Source organism: Protopterus annectens, chromosome 6.part0, assembly GCF_019279795.1.
Source record: "Protopterus annectens isolate FY-2018-M chromosome 6.part0, PAN1.0, whole genome shotgun sequence".
In the NCBI taxonomy this organism is placed as follows: domain Eukaryota; kingdom Metazoa; phylum Chordata; order Ceratodontiformes; family Protopteridae; genus Protopterus; species Protopterus annectens.
The window spans coordinates 1,043,474,871-1,043,496,031 of NC_056737.1; the positions used below are offsets into that span (position 1 = coordinate 1,043,474,871).

A 21,161-nucleotide genomic window follows, 5' to 3' on the forward strand; every position below is an offset into this window, starting at 1 on the left:
TTAGCTAGAATAGCATTTATTTGTTTGTTTGTTTATGTAAATGTTTGTTTATATGTATAAACTGGGATAGAATACTGATTTAAATGGATTTTTTCAGACTAGGAGCTGTGTCTAGTTAAGAGACTTGCTCAGTTACATTGTAGTCAAATGGAGTCTTATTCAATTAAGTCCTAGATTACATGCTAAACTACATCATTCTATGAGCCACACTGTCAAACAACTTGCTACAGTCCCAGTGTACTGGATCAATGAGAATTCCTTGATTTAGGGTGCTTATGATTTTGCTGAGAAAGTAGTTTGTACCCACTGATTTTTTAGTGGCATGTACATACTTAGTGATGCTAATATATCTGTTTTTTCTAGTTCCCCCATTAATAAAGCTAATGTGTGTATATGTATATGTATTTCTTTTCCAGGACTGCTGAGCAAGCTAATTCTTCTATAGCAGTTTCTAGATTTTTTCTAATGCCAGCCCCTTTTCAGCTGAGACCTTCAGTTTGCTCATTTCCAACTGTATTGCTATGAAAGTATGTAATAAAAGGTTGAAACACTCTTCCAGTGAGTCAGCTAAGCATGTTTTCTAATTTTTCTTTTCTGTTTTTTTAGATCCCCAGCTGTGATGCTGTTAACTGCTGAGACCTTACTTGATTTTAACCTTTGTTTCTAGTGCCCCAGTGGCTTAATATCAGGCCCCAGTGGCTTAATGGATAAGGCATTGACATCCAAAGCCAGGGATTGTGGGTTTGAGTCCCATCTGGGGTGACATAATCTTGACACAAGTGGAGCTTCCCACTATTAACTGTGAATCCTGTATGACGCCAAACGCACAGAGACTCCTGTATTTTGTAAACACCAACTCCCTTGATCAGATTGTCAATGCACCAGCCATACTGGATCTGATCCTCACTAATATGGGAGAGTGCTGCACATTCACTAGTGTAATGCCTTCCGTGGTAAGGTCAGACCTCAAAATGGTCTCCTTTGAAGTAAAACTAAAATTTGGACCCCTGGCTAACCCTGGAATATTCAGGAACTACTCTAAGGCTAACTTTCTGGTGGAATCACAAAATCAATAGGCTATATAACAGAAGGAAGAATATCATGGCAAAAATTAGGAGGTACAATACCCAACAGGATAAAAGCACTCTCAACAAACTAAACAAACAACTCTGAGGACAAATAAAGTCTATCAAAGCCAAATTTGAGGTAAATTTGGCCTCCCAGGCCAAGGACAGACACGAGGCATTCTTTAGCTATGTCCACAACCTCAAAAGCAATACACAATTGTGTGCAGAGCTCTTTGTAAATAGAGTCACCTATACAGAGCCAGACAATATAGCAAACTTACTGGCTGATAAATTAGCTTCAACTTTACCCCAGAGTACCCCTCAACCTTCCCTCAGGAAATACCATCTGTGTAACTCCCCTGTTACCACTGCAGAACAGGTGCTTAATGTTATCTCTGAGGCCAAGAACAATGTACCAATGTGCCCAGAGAATATCCCAGGATGCCTTCTAAATAGTATGAAACATGACCCATCAGGCCCTCTGGAATTTCTATTTAACTGTAGCCTCCAAACAGTCTTTGTGCCACATGAATGGAGAACAGCAGCCACATCCCTCTGCATAAGCTGGGCCACCTACAGACCCATAAGTCTCACTAGTCTTATATGCAAAATCATGGAGAAAATTATCATTGGAAATGATCAATAATGTTATAGTAAATCTTCAGACACTGGACCCAACTCAGTTTGGTTTTGCCAAGGGCAGGTTGTGCCTACTCAATCTGGTGGACTTCTTTGAGAAGGTCACCAAAGCAGTGGATGAGGGCAAAATGGTTCACACTGCCTACCTTGATCTGGCCAAGGCATTTAAAACAATACCCCGCTTGGGCATTGTTGACAAACTCACCTGATGGATAGCCAACTAGCTCACAGACAGGACACAGGAAGTTAGAATTACGGAGTTCACCTCTACAAAGAGGCCAATCACAAGTGGAGTCCCTCAGGGATCGGGCCTGGGACCGCTCCTTTTTGGCATTTACTTCCCTGAAATCAAGGCGAATGTCAATGGCCTCTGGCTGACTAAATTTGCAGATGATTACAAATTAGGAGCTGTTATTGAATCCCACAGCGATACAAATGTTCTCCAGGAAGGGCTGATACAGACATACAACTGGTGTCAGAGCCATGGACTAAAACTAAATGCCAAGAAATACATAATAGTATGCTTCAGGAAGTCATCCATCCCTAATAACCATCATATTGACAGCACACCCTTAGAATTCACCAAGTAGTCAGGGACTTAGGGATACACATAGACAGGAATCTAGCCTTTGACCATCATATGTCTATAGTTGTGAGGAAATGTTTCTCTGTTGCACAGCTAATAAACAAAGGTATGACATCTAGGTCCAAGGAAATCATTGTTCCACTGTATTTGGCATTCATCAAACCTATCACTGAGTACAGTGACCCTTTTGGAATATACCTAATCAGGCATATCCAACAACTAGAATGTCCACAGTAGTTTCTCAATAAAAGAATACAGGGTATAAGTAACATGTCCTATGCAGACCACTTTAAGGCTGTATCCCTGTATTCTGTCTTATAGAGGCTGTTGAGTGGAGATATATGCCTGGCATAAAGGGCATTGTCAGATCCTACACTGATGAACCTCCTGTATATTCGCAAAACAAACAACACCAGAATTACCCATTTTAAAGACTCAAACCTTGCCTGTGATATAAGTAGGGCCTGCTGGAGAGACAGGTATATGTTCCAGAGACTATCCCATATCTGGAAAAGGCTCCCCATCCATGTGAAGTAGAGTTCTTCCTAACTGAATTTAACTGTAACATGGACAATTGGATGGGGAACAGGAAATGTATCCCTTGTTTGGCACCTATGTCTCTAATGGACACAGGCAGCTTGTAAATGGCTCATCTCCCAGGTCCCTGCTTGTAAATGTTTCATCTCCCAAGCCCCTGCTTACACTTATCAAAGGTAATATAACTTGTCCAAGATTTGGGATGCATGGCTAGGCTTAAAAAGGCCCTTGTGGACATTAGCCTAATAAACACCTATGAACCTATGAATCTATGCAATGCTTCTTTGGTAGATGCCCCCCTTATATTCTACTATTGGCATCTCCTTATACAATTATCTCCATATTATCCAGTTCTATGAACTAAAAACACACCAACCTAAAAATTATATAATTTTATAGTAAAATGTGTTTTATCCTATCCCACAACTCTCTTATTTATAAAGCTTTTTTGTCACTAATTGAAGCCTTATTTTTGTTAATAAATACTGTTCCTGACTTCCTATTCTACCAGATATAAGTAAACTTGATTTTTAAATCATTAATCCTATTGTTGATAGTAAACTAAGTGTCCAGATACCAATCCCCCTGTCTAATTGTGCTTTTCCTTGAAATCTACACTCACTCCTCTGGTACTACTTGCTATTATGACCTTGTTAATATAAATTTTATCATCTGTAATGAATGCTTCACGTAATAAAGTGTTACTGTGGCACTGTTCTGAAGGTGTCTTTGAAGGCTATACTCTGGTTTAGCATTAAGTTTAATATATATTTGGGCTGATATTAATCCCTACTGTAAGTTGTTTAGTTCTCTACTGCAACTCATTTTTTTGTCCGAGCAGTTTATCTTTTTGCTTTGATGTGCTCAGCAGTATGAAGAAAATCACTGTTTATACTAGCAACTTTGTTAAAACAGCTGTCTAATGGACAAGAGTACAGTATAGAAACCGTACTAGTTCAAGAACCATTGTTGCAGTCTTCTTCAGAGATGAATTATAAAAGGCAAATGGATAAACCCACCTTGCTTGTGGAATGTGGGAACTTTGTCCCAAGAAAAGGCAAAAGTGCAACAACTTGTTTGAAAGTCCTTTTGTACTGGTTTTGCTCAACTGAAACAGCATTCACAGAACTGAGTACTGAAAAATTATATAAAAAATCCAGGCCACCAGTTTGAGGCAAAAATAAACTTTTATATCACCACCACAAATACAAAGATGAGCGCTTTCACAGAACTGACCTAGATATTCACAGCCTAAACCTTTCAATCCACTCACACTGCCGACCTATTAGTCCTAAATGTATTTTTCAGTTTATATCTTGTAAAGTTAGACACATATTACCCATAATTCTCTCTCTTAACATAATTGTTCATAGAAGTGTTATTCATCTTATACCTTGGTCTCGTCTGATTTACATGTCCCATAGATGTCTGCACATTGTCTTTGTTGCCAGTCTGTTTTTTTTTAATAAATCTGAGTTATTCTGACTAAATAAAACAGTAGGTTAATTTTATAAACATAAGTTAAGAAGTAAAATAAAAAGTAGACTAAAATACAGTGATTTCAGATGAAGCAATGAACTGATGAAGTAATAATAATTCAGTTCATCTGTAAAATCTCAAAATAATCGGTGACAGTGGTCATTACCTAACATATCTTCTAGCAGCTATAACCATGTATCAAATAGGATGAGTCCGTATGTCTTCCCTGTGTTTGCATTGATTTTCACGGGGTATACTAGTTTCATTCTACATTCCAAAGACATGCAGTAGGTGAAATAGACAATCTAAATTGGCCATAGGTGTGAGTGTGAGTGTGTGGTGTTGAAGAGCAGCCATGACAAAGCTAGCCACCTGTTGGTGCGAACCTTGGCTCTAGATGATTGTTATAATTGAAGTGACACCCCAACCCCATGTGCAAAAAATGGAAAAAAGGGGTTGTAAATGGATGGATGGATGGATGGATGGATGGATGGATGGATAAAGATCAAATGAGTTGACAACATACAGTTAATGTATACGCCAATGAGATGCACTTTGACCTAGAAACACTTGCAAAAATGGTGAGAAGACCGTGCAGTAGAACTGTTGTAAGGAAGGTCTGATCTCTTCCTACCGGACTTCAGATGTTCTTAGATCCATATCCTCATGCTTCACTCCATCGAGCTTTTGACCTGTTGACCTTTAAGTGTATTGATTTCTGTTATCCTAAATATATAACTTTTATCTCCCATGTATTCAAGGGTTGTTTTTGAATGTGGTATATTATTTTACTACAATTCCATAGCGACACCGTGCAATGCAAAAACACAATGCAAGTCCGCAATTCAGCAGAAATGGTAAAATAATATAAAAAAATCTTCAAAATTTTTGAGTACACAGAATATCTTAAAATATCAGGTATGTGCATGGATGGACTTACCATAATAATTTTTCTAGCATAGCGCTTGACTTTCTGATTCCAAGGAGAAAACGTTTGACACATGCTAACCCTTCAACTACAGCTCTTCTCTAAAATTCATGATTTGTTCTTGTAAGTCAAACCTGTTTTCTCCTTTTGTGTTAATATACACTTTATTTCTAGCATCATTATTTAAACATCTCATTACTGCAGTGTCATGCTTCCACTTGTCCATTGTGTTAAGGGTTCTGGTAACACAAGGAAATTATTCTAAGGTACATGACTGAGCTATTCTCCCCTGTTATCATCTTTAGTATGAGTTCTGTCCTTGGATGCAAAAGGCATGACTTATATGAACAAGAATCTTCTTCATGATAGCCTTTATTAATCTTAACGTTACCAGTGAAAAGGAACAAACTGGAAGGAGTTCAATCAACAATTGCAGTACATTAAAGTACAGTACAGTGTTGGAATGATCTGATGTTGAAAAATCATTTCACTGTCTGCAGAAAGGATGATTAATTAATGGATGATGAGTGAAAGCTAAAATATTATGTCCGATCACAATAAGGTGTTTCTTTATGCATGTTAAGTCATGATTGTAATGTAATGTGACATTAGTAAGAATAAAGTTTTTGTTTTATTTATTTATCCTTTATTGACCAGGATAGGCAAGTGGCCTCTTTTCAGGGGAGACTCAAGGTGGTATTTATACTACTAGGGGAAATTTGGCCAGGGCATCAGGGAACTTCCTCTACTCTTTAGCCATGGGGTCTTTTACATTCACTTGAGCTATGACCAGCTCATGCAGATGGGACCTCAGTTTAATTGCTCACCTAAAGGATGACACACTTAAGAGTTCAGCACCCCCTCCCCTTATGCAGCTCTACATTATCAGCACTCCATGTACCCGGTGTGGGAATAGAACCTACAACCTTCTGCACCAAAGACAATTGTGCAACCTGTTGCACCACTGACCACTGTTTTAGATGTTGTGTAAGTCATTAATTTGCTGTCCCACACCACATTTTATGAAATGTAATACAGATAGCACTATGCAGCCATTAAAATAAATAAATAAGGAAATCAATCAATAAATAAACAATATAAAAGAAACATGTTACAAAGTGATAGTGCTCTCCTTTAAAATGGTTTCAGAATTAATAAAATGTAGTCAATGAATGATCTTTAGCTTCACACTTTACTGAGGCTGCTATCATAGTCCAAGTAACAATTTACAAATGCTGTTGCAGGTCAAAATCATCTCAACATTGTTTGTACAACACCCATTTTCTTTCTTTTCCTTTACAGTAACTTGCATTCTCTTTTACAGGACTTCATCACCATCTCCCTTCTGGAAGCCAACGCCAATAGTAAAACAGTAGCAATCCACCCTGAAATGACAGTTCAAGATCTGTGCCAGTATTGTGCAGAAAAGTTTGAGGCTGAAGACCTGGAAACCTATGCACTGTACGTGTATGTGGAGGAGAAGTGTATACCACTGGCTTCAGACGCTCGACCCCTGAACATAAAATCTTCATTGCTGAAAACAGAGCCAAGGAAAGAGTACAGTTTTGTTTTCAAACCTGTAGACATTAAGGATCCAGCTCTGCCAGTTAAAGAACTTGATTTATTATAATTCACTGTCTGTCTACTTGGTTTCACAATTCATGCAATCAAAACTTGAAGTAAAAGATGAAAGTTTATCAGTGCTACTAGAATCATTTTTCAGAAGTTATCCTATAGTGTTTACAATATTGTGTGGCTCTACATGGATTCTGACACATTATTCGGTTCAACATTTTTCTGCATCAGTTTGCTTTTCATCTGTGTAAAACTGTACAAAGCTCCTTATTTCACACAGTATGAATTGTTCTCATGAAATATTCAGAAAATTAAGGCACTGCTGAGTACAAAGGGTTTGTACATAGTGTCTCGCTGAGTAGCACTGTTACCTCAAAACAAGAGGTTTTCTGGTTCAGTTTTTCACTGGGGTATAATCTATGTGGAGTTCACGTCCTCTTTCTGTTTTTGTGTGTTTTTCTTTAAAGTTATGCTGGTTTCATCCCAAAGGCATGCAGTAGATGGAGTGAGCATGTCTAGCTGTCTCTATGTGTGCGCGACAATCTACTTCCATTACTAAAGTCTGAATTGTGATGGCTGCTCATAGTATATGAGCTGGATGCAACTCAACAACAATGCACGGCTGGCAAAGGGTTGTTTTCATGCATACAGTAGTAAATGCTTGAAGTCATGCTCTCACAGTATGTCAAATTGTTTCTGTTATTTTTAAAAATGTATAACACATTTCACATATTCTTTTTATGTTCACCCTGTGTCACTGTGGTGATTCAAAAGCATTTTCCACATACAAACTAATAGAGATTTTATATATATATATATATATATATATATATATATGTATATATATATATATATATATATATATGTATATATATATATATATATATATATATATATATATATATATATATATATATATATATATATATATATATATATATATATATATATAGTTATGGTGACCCAAAACTGTGTTTTTTTTTTCTCCTAAATGTCAAACTCAGCAATGCTTCACAGAATTTGCAGAAATGGGGCTGCCACAGGAATCATCTACCGCATGTAATTTTAATAATTATGAGAACATTTTAATCTAGGAAGTCTGTGACAGATGGTCTCTTAATAACAGGAATGAAATTCTCTCAGAAAATAAGTAACCAGGCACTTATTTATATGTCTTCTGAGAGTGAAAAGGAATTTGTCAGAAAAGCAAGCTTCACGATCAAAGAGCAATTTTCTCTTCATTATTTATCAGTCTGAGCCTGCACACTTTGAAGAAGGCAGTAGCTTTTATAATTTGTAGGTCTCTGACTATAGCTGAATACAGAAGCAAAGAAAAATACAGCTCTCCGCACAAACTCATATATACAGTCACACACACACACACACACACACACACACACACACACACACACACACACACACACGCACACACGCACACACGCACACACACACACACACACACACACACACACACACACACACACACACACACACACACACACACACACAGTGGATCAGTGGATATAAAAAGTGTTCACACCCCTGTTAAAATGCCAGGTTTTTCTGATATTAAAAAATGAGACCACAATAAATCATTTCAAAACTTTTCCCACCTTTAACGTGACCTATAACCTGTACAATTCAATTGAAAAGCAAACAAATCTGTTAGGGGAAAAAATATAAAAAACAAAAAACGTACAATAAGCTGGTTGCATAAGTGTGCACACCTTTAAACTAATACTTTGTTGAAACACCTTTTGATTTAATTACAGCATTCAGTCTTCTTGGGTACACACCTGCCGTCAATTAAAGGGACTCTGATTAACCCCAAATAAAGTTCTGCTGTCCTAGTAGGATTTTCCTGACATTTACTCAGTTACCTGCTACAGCAAAAGCCATGGTTCGCAGAGAGCTTACAAAGCATAAAAGGGATCTCATTGTTGAAAGGTATCAGTCAGGAGAAGGATACAAAAAAATTTCCACAGCATTGGATATACCATGGAACACAGTGAAGACAGTCATCAAAAAGTGGAAAAAATATGGGACAACATTGACATTGCAAAGAACTGGATGTCTCTCCAAAACTGAAGAAAAGACAAGATGAAAACTAGTCAGGGAGGCTGCCAAGATACCTACAGCAACACTGAAGGAGCTGCAGGAATTTCTGGCAAGTACTAGTTGTGTACTACATGTGACAACAATCTCTCATATTCGCCATATGTCTGGGCTATGGGATAGATTTGCAGGATGGAAGCTTTTTTCATACACAGAAAAACATCCAGGCTTGGCTAAAATTTGCAAAACAATATATCAAGTCTCACAAAAGCATGTGGGAAAATGTGTTATGGTCTGATGAGACCAAGGTTGAACTTTTTGGCCACAGTTCCAAAAGGTTTTTTGGCACAAAAACAACACTTCACATCACCAAAAGAACACCATCCCCACTGTGAGGCATGGTGGTGGCAGTATCATGCTTTGGGGTAGCTTCTCTTCAGCTGGAACTGGGACTTTAGTCAAGGTGGAGGGAATTATGAACAGTTCCAAATACCAGTCACTTTTGGCCCAAAACCTTCAGGCATCTGCTAGAAAGCTGAAGATGAAGAGGAATTTCAACTTTCAACACAACAGTGACCCCAAGCATACATCCAGATCAACAAAAGAATGGCTTCACGAGAAGAAAATTAAACTTTTGGAATGGCCAAGCCAGAGCTCAGACCTAAATCCAATAAAAAAAATCTGTGGGGTGACCTGAAGAGGGCTATGCACAAAAGATGCCCTTACAATCTGACAGATTTGGAGTGCTTTTGCAAGGAAGAGTGGACAAATATTGTCAAGTCAAGATGAGCAATGCTGATAGACTCCTACCCAAAAAGACTGAATGCTGTAATTAAATAAAAAGGTGCTTCAACAAAGTATTAGTTTAAGGGTGTACACCAGGGGCGGCTCGTGGCATAGGGCTGCCGGACTGCAGCCCCCTCAAAAAGAAAGAAAAAGAAGAAAGAAAAATGAAAAAATAAAAAAAATTAGTTTTTCAAAATTCACAGACTTCGCGCATAGACCAAGTCCCGACTACTGTCGGCAAGGGGAGCAGCACGACGACTGTGCACTTTAGCAGTAGAGCTCGCTGGAGGGAAGGAGCATTAAGGACTCTGACGGGAGCAGGAGCAGCAGATCGACGGATGTACGTTAGCTGGATGTATTCAGGTAAGGTGCCTTTTAATTTACAATGTTTATTTGTATGGAGTTGTGCTTTTAATTTACAATGTTTATTTGTGTATGGTGCTTGTGCTTTACTGGAGTTTGTGTATGGTGCACTTTACTGGAGTTTGTGTATGGTGCTTGTGCTTTACTGGAGAGTGTGTGTGTGTGTGTGTGTGTGAAAATGCCCCAGGTGCTTATGGTGGTGTGGTAGGGAATGCCTCAGGCTTGAACCCTGTACCCTGTATGCAGGTGTTAAAGACTTGAGTTCCCTACCCACCACCATTTGTAAAAAAATTTCAGATTTTTGCCTCATATTCGATCTGATCTGTTCCTCATAATATCTGTGGTTTGTAAATGTTGCAATGCTTGATATTTGATGGTGTAGTAGTAGCATTGTTGCCTCACAGCTGCAGGTTCTTGGGTTTGATTCTTGGCTGGGGTTCCTTCTTTGTGGGGTCTGTATCTTCTCCCTGTGTTTGTGTGGGTTTGCTTTTGTGTCCTCCCATGTTACAAAGACATGTCTGCATTATTTCTTCCTGGGCCTCTGCTGAAAATTGTTTATTTGTTCCAAGTCAGACTGTCCTGATTAAAAAATGTTAAATAAAATTGACAGGCATTTGAATTTCAGACTTTAAAATTGACAGGCATTTGAATTTCAGACTTTAGGTTTCTGAATGTTTAATTCCTTGCATAATTGATGGTGCGGTGGTAGTATTGTTGCCTCACAGCTATAGGTTTTCTGGTTTGATTCTTGGTTGGGGTGGCTTCTGTTTGGAGTCTGCATCTCCTGCCTGTGTTTGTGTGGATTTGCTCTGGTGCCCTGCCATTTTACAAAGATGTTGTGGATTTGCTCTGGTGCCCTGCCATTTTACAAAGATGTGTCTGCAGTTTTAATCCCTCGTCTCTGCTGAAAATTGTTTTTGTTCTGTCCGCAGTAAAATTGACAGGCATTTGAATTTCAGACTTCAGGTTTCTGAATGTTTAATTCCTTGTATAATTGATGGTGCAGTGATAGTATTGTTACCTCACAACTACAGGTTTTCTGGTTTGATTCTTGGTTGGGGTGGCTTCTGTCTGCATCTCCTCCCTGTATTTGTGTGGATTTGCTCTGGTGCCCTGCCATTTTACAAAGACGTGTCTGCAGTATTAATCCCTCGTCTCTGCTGAAAATTGTTTTGTTCTGTCCAGTAAAATTGACAGGCATTTGAATTTCAGACTTCAGGTTTCTGAATGTTTAATTCCTTGCATAATTGATGGTGCGGTGGTAGTATTGTTGCCTCACAGCTATAGGTTTTCTGGTATGATTCTTGGTTGGGGTGGCTTCTGTGTGGAGTGTGCATCTCCTGCCTGTGTTTGTGTGGATTTGCTCTGGTGCCCTGCCATTTTACAAAGATGTGTCTGCAGTTTTAATCCCTGCGTCTCTGCTGAAAATTGTTTTTGTTCTGTCCGCAATAAAAATGACCGGCATTTGAATTTCCAACTTCATGTTCTTCAGAATACATAGTAGCACAACCTTTTTTTTTTTAGCAATTTTCAAGTTTATAAGATGAATATTTTAAATTTGTCCCTATTTTTGAGACTGTATTCCCGCATTATTGGCTTCGTCCAGGTTTTTGTGCTAAGGTTGACAGCTATGGCAAGAACTGAATTCACTGAATATGTTTGAGGGCTGTATTCCCTCATTACTGGGTTTGTCCAGGTGTTTTGTACTAAGAGGTTGACAGCTATGGTGAGAACTGAATTCACTAAATGATAGCCATTTAAGTTTCAGTCTTCCTCTTTTACAAAGCAGCTGATGTGGCGTAGTGGTATGTTACTCTGACTGTTTTTGCTCAGGGACCTTGGCAGTAAAATATATGGTGGCAACACAACATTTTATTCTAGCAACTTTCCAAGATTATACAAGCAATGTTTAATGTGTCCCTGTTTTTGGGCTTTTGACCCCCCCCCCAATACATTTTGGCTTTTTCCAGTTTTCTTGAGCTGCGAAGTTGAGATGCAGTTGAGTATTGAGTAGATTTTACAAGGAACTGAGAGCTGCAGGGAATAGAAGTTTAGTGCTTTGCCAAGTTAATACTATAGCACAACAGGCTGTGTACTTGCTTTTGATGCAGAAGGTTGTGGGTTCTACTCCCACAAGGGGTAGATGCTGCCATACTGAGAATGTTCTCCTTGGTGAAGATACTAACTATGAGTTCGTTATCAGTTTGCCATCCATTTCCTCTTGCAATATTATTACTAGCTTATCATTTTTAATGTAATATAGACAATTTATTCCTGCGGGCAACAGACACTTTATTTTTCGATGAAACCATGAAATATAAAGGTGATTGCTAGCAGCAACCACTTCATTAGTTACAGATTTCTTTAATGTGGAATTATTTAGATGACTGACTTTAGAGATTGTGCATATTTACTGATAATGGACTGTAGAATTGTGCATATTTACTGATAAAGGTGGACTGTAGAATTGTGCATATTTACTGATAATGGTGGACTGTGGAATTGTGCATATTTGCTGATAATGGTGGACTGTGGAATTGTGCATATTTACTAATAATGGTGGACTGTGGAATTGTGTATATTTACTAATAATGGTGGACTGTGGAAGTCTGAGTAGACTTTTTATGATAAATGTTCTCAACTGGGCAGTTTTGCCATTATGGGTGCATATGGTTTGTTTCATTGCTTACTGGAAAAAATGTTCAAAACAAATTTAAAACATCCTGTAACAAGTGTACTGTATTGTACAAGGAATATAATTTTAGTACAATGAGGAAGGTGTATCAAAGAGCACATGTATGTTTCATATGCAAGGAGCCTATGATTCAAAACAGCCCAAAATTAATCTTTATCTGCCACTGGCAAAATGTATTTTCTTTGAATGTGGGTTTCAATGCTGTTTCAATGAATGTGAGTTTCAAGGGCAGAGAAGTTTTAATGCTAAGTTTTCATTGTGAGACTGCATTGCTTTGTTTAACAGATGACTTAGTGTTTGTGCTGTAAAATACAAAATAAAACTTTCAAATGAAGTCCAACTCATCATAGAAGTAAAGCAGTATGCACATTAGTGTTTATGGTAAATGGAGTGAAATAGCCAAGTATAATGGTTCATTGGAATGGCTGCAGAGGCTCCATTCAACCATTATTTTGTCAGGGGAAGGGCAGCAAACTCAGACAGGCCCAGCTGAACTATACCTCCCAACTGTCCAGATTTTCAAAGAATGAATAGATTTTTGCTTCTTATTTTGGTTTGTTCATAAAATTTGTAGTTTTAATTCCTAAATGATTTGCCAGAAGTCACTCTAAGTTTCAGACTTCATAACCTTCAGAAAAATGCATGTTAAAGTAAGAGCTGTTCTATCAACTGTCTCAATTTATACAAGAGCAATTTTTAGTACTGTTTATATGTGCCCCAATATATTTGGCCTTGTTCAGATTTACTGCATTAACAGGTTGAGAGGTACATGCAAATAAATTGCTTTATAGAATTAGGCATAGCCAACCTCTCAACTGTCCCCAATTTTGGCTCAAAATGTTGCTCTTCCCCTTATAATCCCTCCATAAAATAGCAATTTTGGAAGAAAACATGGAGGGTTTACAATTAAGAAATAACTGTAATAATCAAAGTTATAGATTACTTGAAATGCATGTAGATTCTTTTATATTTTGTCAGCTGCTCAAGGTAGCAGTACTAATATTAAAGTGTCCCTTCTTTGACAGGTAGCAGCTGTATTGTGTGTCTATTTTATATTTTTGCATCACGTTTTTGTCCATTTTTCATAAAATTGTGTTTTTCAAATTAGTGACATCACTAAAGACTGAAGTTAGAAAATGACAGACATTTGAGTTTCAGATTTTATACCCTTCAGAAAATTCATACTAATGCAAGACCTATTCTATTATCTTTCTAAGTTTATTAGAGCAATATTTAAAAATTGTCCTTATTGTTGGGCCTTTGTCCCACTTCTGTGTATGGCTTTGTCCAGATTTCTTGCTCTTGAGGTTGAGAGGTATGACAAATGTGTCAGGGCCATCACAGTCAGCCAGTGAGATTTCAAATTGTGACATGCTTGTTGCACCCCACTCCCCATGTAGTGACTCTGGATGTGTCCAAGCAAGGCAAGGAGTAGTTGTATCTACCTTGGATGGGGAGGACACACTGCATAAGTACTACAGTGGCTTTTCATCTGTCCTTGATTTTGCAGAATGGTCTGGTTTCTGTCATATTTTTGTACTGTTGATTTATGCTTATTACTCAAAGTGCCTGTTGCTCTGTGCTTTTAAGTAGCAATGCTTTAATGACCATAAGGTAAGCTTGTCTGAGATCGTAAGATGCAAGTAAGCTTTAATAAGCATACTGTTAAAGAATTGCCAACACTGAAAGCCTTTCTGTTGTTGCCATGCAGAGAATACTTGACTAGATAATGTATAAGCCTTGGGTATTAAAGGACAGGATTCCATTATTTTAAAAGCTCATTACACTTGTTGGAGACTTCCAGTCATCTCTACAGACTTTACCCGTAAACTAAACAGAATGCCAATCATGTGTGGTCCATAACCTGTACCGTAATCCTTTAAGCAATGTATCTTGAGCTTGTTTCTTGTTTGCTTTTCATTTTTTACTTTTATCATGTTTTCCCCATGAAACAAGTTGTCAGGCAGCAGGTCTTTTTGGATAAGAAACATTTTTACAAGTGGGGCATCACATAGATTTCTACTTTCAGCATGTTACTTGGTACTTTAATAAAGCTGAATATATTATAATTAGGACTGCAGTGCAAGGAGAAGTGGTTTGAGTTGAGTGCTTCTGGTTTTCTTATACTTGATTTTGACTGGCATTCCAGTAATGTATTTAAAAAGTAATTTATTTTTTCATGCCTCACAACCTTTTGTTTCCATCTAGATATTAAGTAAGCTGTCATGCAGCCAATGCATTGAAATATTTTTATTCTTCTACACTTATTTTTGTCTTGATTGGACTTTCATAATGATGGTTTGCCACCCAGGGCAGCGTATTTAATTAAAGTTAGTTTTTTGTGGTTTTGTGCATAGCTCCTCCCCTTTCTGGTTGACCACACCCCCTTGACCCCACCCATTCAGCTGTCTCCTGCAGCCCCCCTGTGATTTGAAGTCACCAGCCGCCACTGGTGTACACACTTATGCAACCAGGTTATTGCATGTTTTCTGTTTTTTTATATCTTTTCCCCTAACAGATTTGTTTGTTTTTCAATTGAATTGTACAGGTTATAGGTCACATTAAAGGTAAGAAAAGTTTTGAAATGATTTATTGTAGTTTCATTTTTTATATCACAAAAACCTGGCATTTTACAGGGGTGTGTAAACTTTTTATATCCACTGTATGTGTGTATATATATATATATATATATATATAAAGGGAGAACTCTATATATATATATATATATATATATATATATATATATATATATATGTGTGTGTGTATATATATATATATATATATATATATATATATATATATATATATATATATATACATAGGTCTACTTCTAAATTTCAAAGTTTCAAAACTTCAAATTTCTTATGGTTGAGACCATAAGATCAAAGTTTTGAAACTTCAAACCATTTAAATGGAGATCGCTGTACAGTGCAGAACGGTATATTTACTGTTTTCCTCACTGTAATGTGCTCTCTGAGTTGGTATATTTAATTAGCAGAGGGTATGGTGGGTGAAGGGGGATGCGAAAAAAAAGGGTTTTTTTTGTTTTTATTTTTTTAATTTACATTTTGAATTTTCAAAACTTTGATCTTATGGTCTCAACCATAAGAAATTTGAAGTTTTGAAACTTTGAAATTTAGACGTAGACCAGTATATATATATATATATATATATATATATATATATATATATATGTATATATATATATATATATATATATATATATATATATATACACACACACACACACACACACACACACACACACACACACACACACACACACACACACACACACACACACACACACACAGACACATATATGAAAAATTACACATATTCTGTTTGGCATAATGTCCAACTGTACATGTTTTTGAAATTTTGTCCACAAGAACACATTTTTGTTCTTGTACCATGCCATGGGAATGGTTACTTCTGAATGGCAAGGGAGACAGTACATACATGATGCTAAACTAAAATCTGGCCACATGTTTGAAGTTTGGAGCTATTAATGCAGATGTGAAGTCTTCTGTACAGATACATTTTATATAAAATGGCAGAATAAGTACTCCATTGGTAAGAATAATGACCACAACTTTTTCAGAGTAGTATGTAGCACAGCTCTGCACATTTTTAAGATGTTTGAAGGGTTTTGAGCTCTTGTGAAACTACATGGAACTGAATAAGGATTAGCATTTTCCCTGTTGGTTCTACCCATCTGTACTAACTCAATTCCACCTACAACTCTAATGAAGCAGGCAAGCTGAGCTTTTGTGATGATTGGCAGCTCCTTGTTTATATCAATGTAACAAAGAATGTGCAAACTCCAGATGTATACATGACTTTTGCAAGCTTGTCTCAGCCTAAGATATCTTGTCATATTTAATAAAATCCAGTTAATAATAAATACATGGCTAACGCAATGTCTGTAGTTGCAGTACCTGTCCAAATTCCATGGTCTGCAGTGGGTGTAGTGTCTTAATGGACAAGGGACCTTGTTTACAGTCATGTGCCCTTGTATTAATGTCCATAATGCTTTATGCATAAGCCTCTATAGCTAAAGCTGAGTTATGAGAAATTAGACAGAATATGGTCAGTCACAGGTCAAGGACGGCCTTCTACTGGAGAGGTATGTGTTAAGATTCCGTGAACTAGACTTATCTGGGATACATCTTGAAAATGGAAAAAATATGACTGGGATGCCTGAGAAGAAGATGTTTATATGTTTTGATAAAGTAATTATGAATGCAGACAGGTCTTCATATCCAACTGTCATAAAAGAAATCAAACAAAATGTTTATACAGTGTTTCAATAGTTTTGGCATGTTTATAAAGAATATAAGTCAAAAAACGAACAACAGAAACGTTCACTGTTTAATAAAAACAAATAAAAAGAGCAAAGCTTTCAGGTTTCCCCTTTCTCAGTGCTTACATAAAACAATTTCATAAAAAGCATTTAAATAATCCAAGCACATAGATCATATGACACAACCAAAATGAGTGCAACATCATTTGTTTTTTTCTGCAGTACTGGTTTTAAACTTACTGCATTATTTAAAGCTGATACATACCCTGGATTAAATAATGCAGTAAGTTTAAAACCAGTACTGTAGAAAAAACAAATTATGTTGCACTAATTTTATGTGAATCGATTGTCTGTCATTTCGTTTTGATTGGTTGGCTGTGTCACATGATCTATGTGCTTGGATTATTTAAATGCTTTTATGAAATTGTCTTATGTAAGCACTGTGGAAGGGGAAACCTGAAAGCTTTGCTCTTTTTATTTTTTATTAAATAGTGAACGTTTCTGTTGTTCGTTTTTTGACTTATAGTTTTGGTTTTATATCGAACACAGTTTGCTGCAGTGTTTTCTTTTTTGCTTCGACGTTTATAAAGAAAGCACTCATCTGTGGTTGCAATCAAAAATGTGAGAATCTAGTCACTGATAGTACCATAAATTATACTGCTGATATAAATGAGTTAAATACCTTCCTATGGTCCAACTATGAAACAAACTCTTAAAGACTACGAGGAAATTTTGTCACAGATTACAGTTTCTAAACTGAAAATCACCATTAGTAGTTTTCTGTATGACAATATTGCCATAAATAAATAATAGTAGTTTGTCATTTACTTTACTGGTTCCTGAAAAAATATATTCATATATTTGGAAATATCTCTCCGCATTCATGAATTTCATGGAATTCAGAGTTTTGACTCATAATGATATGCGCAGTCTGAATTCACACAAAAATAAATCACAAAAGGAGACATAGGACATGTTACTGAGTTTTCATGTTCTCAACAAGTCCCTACTCCCACAGTGCAATATAACTAACTCTGAAGTTGCACAATATTTTAAAATGGGAACACTGGATATTAACCTGAAGAACGATACCTTATCTAACTGCTTTGGTTTCAGAAGGCTTCTAATGAAGTAAATACATCTTGGAGGCATTTGTTTATTCATTTGTTGTAATCTCTACTCTTCAAATGTCAAATGTGAACAAGGTGAAATCTATAGATAACACGTAATGTGTAAGTTATTATATCCATGTTTCGAGCTCAGTGGAATATTACATTCTCCGAGAATACTGATCCAAGTAATGGATTACTATGATATGTGTGCATAGTCAAGATGTAAGAACCTGCAGAAACCCCCAAAACATATCTCTTGGGTGGGGGTGGGGTTAAGTTGCACCACAGTGATGGTATATGTAAAAAGTGGAGGTTTAAACTACATTGTATCTTGTCATCTATATGTTCTTATGTTGTCAAAGTAGTCATGTAAGTACAGTTGTGAACCAGCTAAGTTTTACTTTGGTCAACATCTTGGAATAATAAACATTTTTGGTTATTCTCCTTTCAAAGCCAACATTTTAAGTAACTTATACCAGAGTGTCAGCATAAAGTACAGCCAAATTCTTGAAAAAGGCTTATGATAACATAAAAAAGGAAGAACACTTTCTACACATCTCCAGTATACTAAACTCTGATGAATGTCTATCTCTACAACCTGCGTACAACAATAAATATATACCAGTTTTCCAATTTAAAAAAAAAACACCTGTATAAAATGACAAGTGTTCAAACCTTCTCATCTGGCATAAATATAAATGGTCAGCATAATCATTGCTTAGTCTTTTTGCAGGAAGAAACCATTGTAACCTCCTGTGGGGAGACCTCCATACACCCTGAACTTATATACACCATATTCATGGTCACACCAAAGATACAGGCACAGTGGTTCCCTGGTATAGCACAAGCATACAAAACTAATAACCAACAAAATGCTATATAACCAAAAAAATTAATGAGGGCAATACAAACATATATACAGTCAATGCAAATATATAAGTGAAGGGGGTGAAATAAAAGTTGTTAATCATAAGAATATTAAACCAAGTAGGCATTATAACTGTGGTAGTAAGGGATGTTTATTTATCTAACTGTACAATGTGCAAGGTTTTCTATATAGGAAAACAAAAAGAAGTTCATACACAAGCATTTATGAACATAATTATGAGGTGATAAAAAAAAGATTTTAATAGTGCCTGGACCAAGCATGCTCATATTTGTCATAATTTTAATAAGTTTTCATTTTCAGTTTTAGAGAAAGTGAGAATTACCTCCAGGATTGACTTTTGGGAAGTATGAATTGAATACAGGGAGCTAACTTGACAACTCAAATTGATTAGAGTCTGACTGTTTCCCTGGATCACATGAATGTATTCCTATCGGTAGTGTTTGAAGATGAAGCCAACCAAATTATAGGCATCATGTATGAGATTATTATATTCACCTTTTTTGCAACAATATAACATTAACTTTCATAGTAGATGGTACTTTACATAATTTTATCATGGCCTGTTTATATTGTATTATTGTTGTGGTAAAATCGATTTTTCAAAGTTTGTTACTGTTTATATATGTATAGTCAGCTCACTGTGGAAGCATCACATGACTTGGATGTAAAGGTTATGAATATGCATGATAGTTTAGTTTAGTTGTTCTGATGGAGTCCTTATTCATGTGGATGAAAACACTAAAATAATCACCTTGTTTTTGGACAGGGCATAGTTACACAAACACAGAGAAGTTAGAAATCTCTCAAAAGGAAGGATCACTGTTGGGCCACACATAGAAACTGAACTGGCAATAAATTTTCTATGGAAACAGCCTTTTCTTAGCAATTTTAGCATCAGAGTCTTAAGGCTCAAAGATGTGAGACTCACGGAATCTTATCTGAGGTCTCTGCACCTCAAAAAAAGAGGACATTTCTTGCAGCAACCTCAGTCAATAAAGAGCAGCCAATACATAGAACCATTTAATGTCAATTTAAAAATCTGCATGGAAATGAAATTATAACACTGCTGACAAACCGAGTGCTCAAGACAGAGACTAACTATCATACATCAAGCTTTTTCTCGCCACACTGCAGTACAGTTTCTTCCCTATTTGGCATCTTCCTTTCTGAAATAAAAGTCAATACCAAAGGGCTCTGGCTGACTATGTTTGCAGGTAATTGCAATCTAGAAGCAGTCATTGAATCCCCAAATGATTACCATCCTGCAGGAAGGTCTGTCCCAAATAAATAACTGATGCCAAAATCATAGAGTGAAGCTAAATACCCAAAAATGCTTTATTGTACCCTTAGAGAGGTCATCTACCGTGAGCGACTACAAAATTGACAATACACCCCTAAGAGTTGACCAGTGCTTTATTGTATCCTTTGAGAGGTCATCTACCCTGAGCAACTACCACATTGACAATACACCCTAAGACCTGACTCACATGAATGAGATTTGGGAACTTATGTGGACAGTGACCCAACTTTTGACCAGTATGTGTCCAATGTTATAAGAAAGTCCTTCTATATTGCACAGCTCATAAACAAAGGAATTGTGTCTAGATCTATGGATGTCATTGCTCCCCTTTACTCAGCCCTCATTAGCCCAGCCATTGAATGTAATATCCTCTTTGGCATGTATCTGTCCATACATATGCAACATCTGGAATACCCACAGAGATATCTTTCTAAAAGAAAACAAGTCCTAAACAACATGCCCTACATGGACTGACACAAAGCCCTGTTACTATACTGAGTATACTGCAGATTACTAAGAAGTGCCCCGTGTCTAATATACAAGGCGTCCTCTGACCCATTACTGATGGATTTACTGCACATCAGTTTGTCAAATGGCATCAGAAATGCTTGATTTATGGAACTAAACCTCTTCTGCAACATCAACGGAATGGTTTGGAGGGACAGGTATATCTCACAGAAGATACTGCTGTTCTGGAACAGACTCCCTATCCACATAAAATAAAGCTCATCCCTGTCCATATTCAAGCACAACTTAGATATATGGATTGGAAAGAGTAAACGTATCCCAGGACTGCCTTCATAGTACTAATGGACAGAGGCAGCTCCTAAATACATTATGTCAT

At 36.8% G+C, this 21,161-nt stretch overlaps 1 protein-coding gene across 2 annotated transcripts in view; it reads left to right on the forward strand.

Moving 5' to 3' along the window:
* Positions 1–6,933, forward strand: part of RIN3 (Ras and Rab interactor 3) — a 1,126,789-nt gene extending 1,119,856 nt beyond the window's left edge. For both annotated transcript variants that reach the window (XM_044074650.1, XM_044074651.1), the window contains one exon: positions 6,561–6,933. In XM_044074650.1, the coding sequence (XP_043930585.1) occupies positions 6,561–6,866 (306 nt within the window). In that variant the 3' untranslated portion in view covers positions 6,867–6,933. The remainder of the gene's footprint in view (positions 1–6,560) is intronic.
* The last annotated feature ends 14,228 nt before the right edge of the window (positions 6,934–21,161 follow it).